We start from the raw sequence: 11,070 nt of genomic DNA on the forward strand, positions 1-11,070 counted from the left end.
TTTTTATAAAGGTCCAAACTTTAAATTCGATACAAATGTTTTATTCTTTAAGATCTCAATAAATCCACTCTTCTAAATATTATATTTATTAAACAAACTGAATTTTAATTTTTAAATTTCACTCAAAAACTTTAAAACCCAACTCCCCTACACAATAATCCCACTCTCAGCATAAAATTATCATTTCACAATCAACAAGATAAAACACACTACATCATCCCCTGATTTTCAAGTGAAACGATACAGAGGAATAACATGCGGAGCTGAAAACGAAAAAAAACATTCCTCATACGACAACTGAAAACGAAAAAAAACATACATGATACGATGAAAATTATAAACACTGAAAACGAGGAGGATCGTTCGCTGAATGCGCCGACGGCTTTGGCGCATTTTATGCAAAAAAAAAATTATCTGAAGAATGCGCTTAAACTAATGGCTCATTCATAGAATGCGCCGAACAAGACGGCGCATTCTTTGAATGCGCCTACCTATCTAGCGCATTTGATCTTTTCTAAATTTTTTTAAAAAACTGCTTGAATCGTTAAATCTCGCATATAAGCTGCTTGTTCCGAAAATTTGGCCATTCAAATTTTCGTTTATGCATAAATATTTATCTACATTAAGTTGAAAAAAAGGAAAGAAGTATTAGAAAAAGAGATCAATTTTAAGACAGCTTGTTAAATATTTAAGAATCCATTTTTATTATTTAACTAATCTGTATAGACAAAAAAAATTGTATGGTTAGTTTTTTTTTATAATGAAATTATAGTCTTTTTAAAAGTGTTATTAATTAATGTGAACTAAATTATAATTAGCATATTTTGGTAGCAAAATTGGAGAAATTTTTACGTGCAGAATTCAGACATAGCTTGCGTCCGAACTCTAATCAGAATAGGTCACGTCAGCCTGTGTAATTTGTACACATCCAGTAAACAAATTGTATATAATATATATACGATGTGACCTGTTATGATTGGAGGAGTCTATATGACGTGTGGACTTCGCATGTAATATTTGCTCTCAAAATTGGGAACAATTATTACGTCCTCTGACCGGATGTAGAGCTACGTTCGGCCGCCAATAACATGTCGCCACGTGCTCTTACTCTTTATCGCGCGGCCCAACGACTTGACCCGGAGTGGAACCCGGGAATGCTATGTTCGCGATTTTCTCGGTATTGCTCGGTATTTGCTAGGTATTGCTTTGCAAAAAATGAGAAATACCGCTCTGTGAAGATCAATCCCATGCAAATACCGAGTTGTACCGAGTTTTTTTACAACTCGGTACAACTCAGTATTTGCTCATGATTTGCTCGGTATTGCTAGGGATTTGCTCGGTATTGCTAGGTATTTGCTCTGTATTGCTCTGTATTGATTATTGTCGAGCAAAATCGATCAATACCTAGCAATACCGAGCAATATCGAGTAATCTTGGGTCCGTTCCGGGTCGGGCTGTCGGGACGCGCGGTAAATAATGAAAACGCGTGGCGCGGTTCTACTGGCGGCCGAACGTAGAGTTACGTACGTTCACCGGACCAAATAAAAGTTCCAAAATTGGGGGATCAAATCTTGAAATTTTTAGAGGTTAGGGAGCTAATCTTTAATTTTTTCTTTCTTGAAAAACTGACATTAAAATAAAATAAAAAAAGAAATATATATCACACAAAATTTTACAATTTACATATTTGGCATGTAAACCTAATTATTTTACATTATGTAGTATTTTGCTAATAAAGTTAATCAATATTGTTAGACATGAGAAAGTCGTGACAGAATCTTACATAACTTGCCGTCGAAAGTACCAATAAGATGAATGGTGTGCGAAAGAGAATAAATAGATCAGTAATATGTGAAGAGCATGAGGTAGAGAAGGTCGTTAAGATCAATGGCGTGAAAGATGATTGAGAGAGTTTAAATGTTATTTTTTATAATTTTAATTTTTTAAATGTATATTAGTAAATAGTTAAATATATATATAGATTATAAAATCTGAAATGTTATCCGAATAAATCTAAAAAAAAAAAAGCCCACGAAAACTCTTTTCCGTTTTTTTTTTTCTTGTCCAACCCAAAAAACGGCGGGTCGGGTCGGCGACTTTTCTTAATGCTACGTGTCGCTAAAATATTGGTGGCCGAACGTAGAAGAGCGTACGTTCGCCGAACCAAATAATTGTTCCCCAAGTAGGGTTTTTAGAGCGGCGGCGCCGGCCCCCTCTTCCTTGTCCCCTCCTCGACCAAGGCTTCTAGCAATCAAGCCGCCTAAACGCGCGACAACTATGGACCGATACCAGAGAGTCGAGAAGCCGAGGCCTGAGTCCACCATTAACGAGAACGAGATTCGGATCACTGCTCAGGGCCTCATTCGCAACTACATTAGCTATGCCACCACCCTTCTTCAGGTAGATACGCCACCGCGTTTATTTCTCATATTCTCTTTCATGATCAAAGTAAGAAATGCTCCTAATTCCCGCTAGGGATGCCACTGTTGCCTACCCACATAGATCACCGGCAATCAAGATATCTAGTTTTTCATCATCTACTCTCTACTTATTGTCTTGAATTTGTTTGATCGATGGTAATTGTGAGCTGATTAATAACCTATTACGCCGGTTATTCTCCTTTGTTGCTAGAGAACTACATGATAAGATAAATCGATTATTCCTTATGGCATTTCATTCTCATTGAGAGTGATTTTCTTGTTTTGATTATGATCAATGTATATAATTTAAACTTCGAGAAGCATTTGTGAGCATGTAGTTCTCTTGCAACTTTTTTTTTTGTTAGGACATTGGCGATCAAAGTTGTTATTGATTAGATAGCTCTATTTGCTGATGTTTATGCAGTGCCTGTTTATATGCTTTTTCTTTCACTCCTTGAGTTTTCTTTTTTATTCCGTGGTGTGTGTTTTTGGTGAGTCTCCCGTTTGGCATATTGTTTGTGGTAAATTCCATCGTAGATTGGTTTTTTCAGGTTCCATTTGAGATTTTATACTTTTGATAGCGGGAATATATTTATGTTATGTGTTGATGTTTTTCATGATCAATGCTGCATTCTTAACCCATATGCATGAATTCTCTCACCCAAGTTGCCCTGTAACTGTTTTAATAAATCTTATGGAACTTGTTATATTTCGTATCTACTTGCAGCTAGACTAAGCGATACTGGGTTGGCCCCTCTAGAAGTTGGAAAAAAAAACTTGTTATCAAAATGAGTACCTTGGCATTTCATATCAGAAGTGAAATTTTGCAATGTTTGCGGCTAATAATTCTGCATGATGGTAGATTCATTTCTGTTATTTTTTTTTTTTTTTTTTTTATTTTTGTTTTTTTTTTTTTTTTTTTCATTTGATTATTTTTTTTTGTTTGCTAGAGACGAGTGTGTTAAACAAAATTTACATTTTCATTTCTTAAGTAATACCTGATCATGACCATTATGTAACAGATTTTATTTATCTATTTACTTGCATATAAGGATGCCACCTGAGTTATAAAGCCTTAGAAAGCAACTTTTTCTATGCGAATTTGTGTAATTGGCTATTAAAAAAGGATTTTTTTCTATATATTTTGGTGCTTATTGTAAATGCTGGAATGGTCCTTGCATGATTGCTTCCCCTTTCATATTCTAACAAACTATACCCTTTTTCTTTTATCCACATGTCTACCTCACTCATAATGTTTCCTTTTCTTCATTTCTCTTGAAATGTTCTATCAGGTTGTTCTTTCTTCTTTTTTTAGTAGTAGAGTGTAATGTTTAGTTTTTAGTTGCAATTCATATGGTACCAGCATTTAATCTTTCAAGGCATGCCCCAGCACTTCTTGTTTCAAGTAATGGGGTGCAAAACGTTCAACTTGGTAGTATGTGATTCTTTAGGTTTAGTGAATATATGAGACACCCCATTCTTGTTTCCGTCACATGATACATATAATTTTGATAAAAATTTTGTGGTTCTCAAGCTCTATTTCTTTATTACTATTTGTTGAAATGATACATTGTCACACACCGGGTCCGGAAGGCAGTACACCCTGACAATATGGGACGCTATGAATGGATAAAAAGATCTATTTTGTATTGACAAAGAGCATAATGCATATACATGAGATATAATAGTATATATATATTTACCATAATAAATAGAGGAAGTGAAATAAAGAGCCAATTCATTAATAGAAGTTCAAATAATCAATACATCCAAATAACAAGAATTCTGAAACAAGCCAACATAAATATAAATATAATGAAAAACAAGAAAGAAACTACTCAACCCTCATAATCAAAAAGCATAATCAACTACTACAAAATAATAAATATAAAAAATAGTCTACTGATAGTAACCTTGCTTCTGAGGTAGCGATCCCCCAAATACGTCTGTAGGACCTATTGAAAAAGACAACGGGTGAGTTAAAAAATCAAACTCAGCAAGTAACTCTTATCTATCAAAATCTAAACAACAAAGGAGTGAGACATGCAATATGAACAACCAAAGGGTGGAAGTAACAACGTAAAGTCACCAAACCAAAGTAGTAATGACGCATGTCTTGTTTCCTACAACAACAATCTAATATGCTAGTATCATTAATGTATGTGCTAAACTATTATCAATACAAATTATTTTAATGCCATAAATGCAATCACTCTAGGTATCATCCTACCTCAAAATTACCTATCAATTATTTATTGCTTCTAATTTATATCCACTTATATTTTCTTATATTTAGCATACATTTTTTTTTTGTCGGTTCATCATATACATCATCGGGAAGGTAACCGACAACCCAAGAAAATCTAATGATTTCCTGTATAGTCGTCACTCTGGGGCCCGTTGACCCTAGTTAGGCAAAAATTAATAAAGTTATACCGACATACACATAATCATATAGTACAAGTGCTATTACAAATAATTAATAAGTGTTATATAATTCAACATGACAATTACAATTTATATAATCAACATGATTTACAACAGGAGTATCGTGTATTGCAATAAATAAAATTGATATGATTTGCCAATATAACTTTTATTGCATTCAAATAAGAGCATGTATGAAAATACAAATTTGATATATAGGAGATTATACAATAATAAACCAAGAATATTCTATTTATAAACCTTCTAATTCATTATGAGCAATAACAAATATTTACTGCTTGATTGATTATACTAAAGAAACTCAAAATCGATCTGACAATCTAAATAGTTATAAGGGATCCTACTATAATTGGCATGGATTACACTTCTAACAAAGAATGGTACGTTTATACAAAAATAAATAGCAGTACTTACATCTAGGCGAGTGACAAAAAGCCCGAAGTCCAAAAGATGCTTCATCGATCATGCTTCGAGGATAAAACTTGGAAGTCCTACTAACAATAAATCCTAATTTAACATTCAAGATCACACTAAAGGGAACGCATGCTTGAAACCTCAAGCTTACAGAACCTGAGTCTAGAATATTAATCAAGCCTAAAGGATAGAACAAAGTTAGATCAAATCGAACACCGAACTTAAAATAAGTCCCCCTTTGAAAATGAGTTAAAATTCATCATAGCAATGAATCAAGGCAACACCAAATTAAATATAGCAAAAACAATACAAAAGAGGACATCTACTCTATATGTTGGCAATACAAAAGAAGGAGAAGGGAATAAGAGAAAGCTTGAACTCACTATTGAAGGAAAGACTTGCCGAAGGTGGTTGTTGCGAGAAAGGAGCGAGGAGGGAGGATTTTGGCGGCTACTATGAGGAAGAGAAGAGAAGGGCTTTTGGTGGCTGTGAGGGAGACAAGGGAAGGTTTAGAATGATGACCTAGGCTCTAAATTGAAATAAATGGCGAGAGGGAGGTAGCGAGGCCAGAGAATATGTCAAATAGGAAAAGAAATAGCGATTGGAGGGAGAGAGGATCACAACTTGCTCGGTTCGTCCGCGTGCGATGCCGCGACATGCGAATTAGGGGAGCTGCTCGTCGAGTTGTGATGAGGAGAAGGGGAATCGCAGAGGGGGGGGGGGGTTGGTTCACAATCCCGCGTGAAGAGAGATCACACGAGACCCCATACTTAATTAGTCTTGGTTCAATTTATAACATACTATCCTCCTTAAAAAATTTGATCTTCAAATTCATACCTTAGTTTTGAAACAGTTGTTGATACTTCGCAATCATCTCCTCTTCAATCTCCCAAGTGGCTTCTCATTCTTACTGGTTCTTCCAAAGCACTCTGACAAATGAAATAGATCGACGACATAGCTGAAGAACTTCACGTTCCAAAATGCTCTCCAGTACTTCTTCATAGCTCATATCTTCTTGAATCAACAACAGCTCAAATGAATAATGTGAGAACTGTTGTACACGTAGCACCGGAGAAGTGAACATTGATGCAACCTAAGTTCTTAAACCAAGTAGGAAAACACTGCAAACTAAGACACTTCTTTTCAATAAAACATAAATAACACCAAACAATATAAACTTATATTAACTAAGACACTTCTTTTCAATAAAACATAAATAACACCAAACAATATAAACTTATATTATCTCTTTTAAAATGGACTTTTTTTTCCTTTGCAGGTTCCTTTGGCTTGCACAGTTTATTTAAACAATTTTTCCCTATAAAGGACTAATGATCATGCTAGCTCTATTATGTTTTTAACTGCCTCGAAATTATTTTTATGATGTACTATGATGCCTTGAGTAATCGTGATATTTTTCTTCTCACGAACAGAACAATCGGGAAAAACTTGCAACAGAAATTGTGTTGAAGGCAATGGGACAAGCGATTAGCAAGACTGTAGCAATTGCGGAGATTCTAAAGGTTGGTAATGTTCTGCGGTAATACTATCATTACTCTTTTTGACTGGAACGATGACCTTTATGCTGAGTACAGAAAAGGACTCCTGGATTGCACCAAGATACTGTTATCAGTTCAGTCAGCATTACAGATATATGGGAACCTATTGAGGAGGGTCTTGTACCGTAAGTTTTTTTCTTTTACTTTGTTGAGAAGCAATCTAACCTTGTTGATCCAAGTTAAAAATCTATGTTCTAATATCTTCAAGTTTCTTTTGTAAAGACTGGAAATGACCCGACATGTCTCAATGATTTCAATCTCTTTGTCAACTAGGATGCTTAGCAGGAATTCTCCTGGGTAATTATTTTTATTACTCATGCATTTCTTATGATAATACTGATTAATTATCTGTATCAGTTGGTCTTCCACACCTCTCCAAGTATTAAAAGCCCAATGCTGTAAAAAATAGCAAACATATTACTTAATGCTCTTTTTATTTCTGCAGGTATCAGCCCCCCTTACATATAGAGCAGCCAAAGCAACAAAAATATCAGCAGCCTAGGAATTACAATCAGCTCCAGCCACCGAGAAAATCACCAGCTCAATTCAGTGATAGTATATTGTTGATGCTACATTTTTAATTTACAGAAACCTCTTTAGCATGAATTGCTGATTTTTTCCTTCATTTTTTGTGTTTTGTTGCTAATTATCTCATTCATTGGTTCAAAGATTCATTTGGTCAAGGACGTGGTCGAGGTAGAGGAAGAGGAAGAGGAAGGGGCTGGGGCTGGGGCCAGGGCGGATATGGAGGATATGAAGGGTATGGAGGATATCCAAACAACCAAGGATATCCAGGAAAGCAAGGATATACAAACAACAAAGGATATCCAAGCAACCACGGATATGCAAACAATCAAGGTATTAAGTGATTATTTTTTTCGTAATCTACTCATTGAGCTATATTTAACTGGAGTTTATAATTATGATGGTTATTTTACTTGACCCTGTGGTCACGAGGCTTTAGAAATTTGTAGTTGTAGGCACAAATTTGGTAATCTAATTTTTTCCCTTTCATGAGGTTTTGGAACTTTGTAGTTGAAACTTCGCTTACATAATATAGACACAAATTTGATAATATAATATTTTCCCCTGTTATTTTCTGAATATTCTATTAAACATGAACTACTACAGGGTTGTGTATTGGCGAATATGTGGACACATGAGCACTCTAGGATGCTGTTCACACTCAGCATTTTTCATTTATCATGTTTTTTAATATTTGTAAAAGAATTTTGACACTTCTTGGACATCTTCTAGCCGATTGTGGACAGGTTTTAGACACAAAGTATGCCATCTTAATTCAGCTATAAATGAAATCAATTGTTTCTTTGGTTCCGTTTCTCATCTTCATCTGATCTCTTTTAGTGCTATTATGACTTTATTTTCCTAAGTGTTGTGCTTTATGATCATTTCATAAATATGGGTTTTATTTGGATATGAATGTCACTATTGAATAATTAAACATATGTATATACACAAATAAATTTAATTTCAGGCATGTCCTGTCCTTTGTTTCATGATTGTTTTTATTATTATATTGAATCGTGCTCAGATCTCATCGTAGTATTAATTCGGTGTTTTTCACATGTGTAACAGAACCTGTGGACAGTTCACTTTCCTGAAAGTTGAAATTTTTAGAAAGCTGGAAATGCTTAATTTTTAGTCTGTTTGCTAATAATAAACATATTTATTTAAGATTACATGATCTTTTAAAGTTCGAAATTCATGTACCTGTAAGTTTTATGCTAATTTGAGGTAAAAGTGGATTTGTGCTTAAGGACTATTTCTCATAAGTTCAAAAGTCTCACTCTCTCAAAAAGCAAACAGAAAATGCATAGGGAAATCAATTTATCTAGTCTTAGTTTTAAAATTAAAAAAATTATTTTCTATAAGAATATATGATTATGCTCAACCTTATATTATTGTGTACTAGAAAATGGTGAATGGAATATTGGTTGGGGTCGTGGCGGTGGCCGTGGCGGTGGGCGTGGTCGAGGAGGTTGGGGATATCACGGTAAGCCCAATACTAATTGTTGTTTATCTTATCATAGTTTGCTGATTGTTTAGTTCTAATTTGTTTGTTGTTCTTGGAAAAAATGAAGAATACAATTCTTTTCTTAAAATTTTTAGTGTATGGAGTTCTATTGACTGCCATAACTTCATGTGTAATGTTTACCTATAAGATGTGTTTTCTTGTGATTTAAGTGAGCAGCATGGTGACTACACCCTAATATATACTCTACAATATATTGCTGGAACATAAGAAAGTAACAATAAAAAAGCGTAAACCAAGAAACTAAGGCTTCATTTGGGATAGCTTTTTTATTGCTTTCTAAAACAACTTTCAGTTTCTAGTACAAAAATTAAAATTTTTGTATTAGAAAGTTGTTTTAAGAAGTAGTCAGAAAGTCATCCTAAATGAAATCTAAATCTATTGTATGATTTTGATATATTATCAGATGACATTTAAATTTAATAATATTGTGATCACTATGTTGAAATTATTAAATGGGTTATTGAACCCTTTTTCATTTTAAATTCTTTCGCTTCTACATGCTAAGCCCAAGGATAAGTTTGAAAATATACTTTCTTTTACCATAATAAATTAGTCTTTAATATTCATTAAAGATACAGAGATCATGATCATTATTACCCTTATCTCAAATATTTATACGTGGACTTTATGAATTATTATGCTCCATTAGTGTTTCATAAGATGTTAAGTCTATTCCATATCGTATTTTTTGTATCTTTTATTTATGTTATTATTGCTTTGCATGTCTTTTCTCTAATCATTTGTCACTAAATTTTTCCACTTTTCTTAGGATGCAGTTTTTACTTCTTGTTATGCATTTGTAGCAACCCAAGTTTATTCTGTAATATCTTATTTTTATAAATGATATTCTCATCATCCTTATAATATAATCATTCTTAAATAATATAACTTAAACTCAAGATATCTAAAATTTGCACTCTTTTTAATGACTTCATAACCCAATGTCACAATCCCACAATTAGTTCTATTACTACTAAAATTACACTCCATATATTCAATTTTAGATCTACTCAAACGAAAACCTTTAGACCATAAGGTTTTTCTATAATTCAAGTTTTCCTTCAACTCCCTCTCTAGTTTTATCAACAAGAATATCATTAGCAAAATTATATACCAGGGTACATCCTCTTGATAATGTCTAATAAGATCATCTATGACTAAAGCAAAAAAGATAAGAGATCTAAAAATGATCATTGATCCAATCCAATTAAAAAAGGAAATTATTGAACACAATTAACAACTCCTATATACATATTCTTAATACTTAAATATAAGTATTATTAACTACTTTTCTAGAACTCTCCATATCACTTTTTTGAAACTTTATCATATTTTTTTCTAAATCAATAAATATCATTTGCGGATCCTCCTTGCTCTTTATATTTCTCCATAAAACCTAAACAAATGCACAGCTTTCATAGTAGATGCACCCGGCATGAATCCAAATTGATTTTGAAAAACATTAGCATCGTGTCGTAACCTATGCTCACATAGTAAGTGTTCCTTCATGCCCAGCATGTCCTAGGAAGTTATGAATGATAGCATATGACCCCTGTCCTTCGAACTGCGCAGATGGCGGATATGAACATGGCAGAGGAGGAGGTGGTGGGAGAGGCGTCGGACGCGGAAGAGGTAGGGTGGGTGGCCGTGGGAGGGGAAATCAGCTCTTCTAGTAAAGGAGCACTGATTGGACTGAGCTGTTCATGTGAGATATGTATGCCTTGCCCTTCTACAGGTCTCTCTTCTAAAGAGGGATGGTTCTGTTTCGATTTTACTGCAAATATTAGAAGCCTTGTTTGCTGTCTTCTTTTCAGCATGGTTTGAATGTAGAGCATATAGCTGTAATAGGTTTCCGCCCTATCCCATCACCTTCCTAATATCTACGAATTTCACATTCTTAGCTGCAAGCCTGCAATGCATTATTTTTTCATTGTTTACATCATTAAATGTCTTTAAACCCTATTTTTCTGAGATGAAATGTATACCTATTCACTGCTTTTACTTCTGCGCATTATTTTTTTCTTATTGTTTACATCATCCGATACCAAATGATACACATAAAAAAATAATGTGACATTTTTTTTTCGCCTCTGGACACCGTTTGATGATCACACATAATAATTTTTCCTAAGCTACTGTGAATATGGGTCTAAAAACTTACTGATTGTACTCT

At 33.9% G+C, this 11,070-nt stretch overlaps 1 protein-coding gene across 3 annotated transcripts; it reads left to right on the forward strand.

Annotated features, from left to right (window-relative positions):
- Window positions 1-2,183: 2,183 nt before the first annotated feature.
- Window positions 2,184-10,902, forward strand: LOC110103165 (ribonuclease P protein subunit p25-like protein). Of its 3 annotated transcripts, none has more exons than XM_020831766.2 (8): window positions 2,184-2,400; window positions 6,716-6,805; window positions 6,878-6,966; window positions 7,064-7,138; window positions 7,287-7,396; window positions 7,511-7,699; window positions 8,775-8,855; window positions 10,470-10,902. In XM_020831766.2, the coding sequence occupies exons 1-8, from the start codon at window positions 2,278-2,280 to the stop codon at window positions 10,568-10,570; spliced, it is 858 nt and encodes a 285-aa protein (XP_020687425.1). In that variant the 5' UTR covers window positions 2,184-2,277; the 3' UTR covers window positions 10,571-10,902. The 3 variants fall into 3 exon arrangements, with proteins under 3 accessions (XP_020687425.1, XP_028556498.1, XP_028556499.1); XM_028700665.1 differs by having other exon boundaries at window positions 10,413-10,510; XM_028700666.1 differs by lacking the exons at window positions 8,775-8,855; window positions 10,470-10,902 and adding an exon at window positions 7,973-8,110.
- Window positions 10,903-11,070: the final 168 nt, after the last annotated feature.

Source organism: Dendrobium catenatum, unplaced genomic scaffold (genome assembly GCF_001605985.2).
Source record: "Dendrobium catenatum unplaced genomic scaffold, ASM160598v2 fragScaff_scaffold_1573, whole genome shotgun sequence".
Lineage (NCBI taxonomy): Eukaryota > Viridiplantae > Streptophyta > Magnoliopsida > Asparagales > Orchidaceae > Dendrobium > Dendrobium catenatum.

Coding starts and splice junctions, on each gene's coding strand:
- LOC110103165 (XM_020831766.2), top strand. CDS start 2,278: ATGGACCGATACCAGAGAGTCGAGAAGCCGAGGCCTGAGTCCACCATT. Junction 6,967..7,063: donor ATTGAGGAGGGTCTTGTACC/GTAAGTTTTTTT, acceptor TCTTTTGTAAAG/ACTGGAAATGACCCGACATG. Junction 7,397..7,510: donor ACCAGCTCAATTCAGTGATA/GTATATTGTTGA, acceptor ATTGGTTCAAAG/ATTCATTTGGTCAAGGACGT.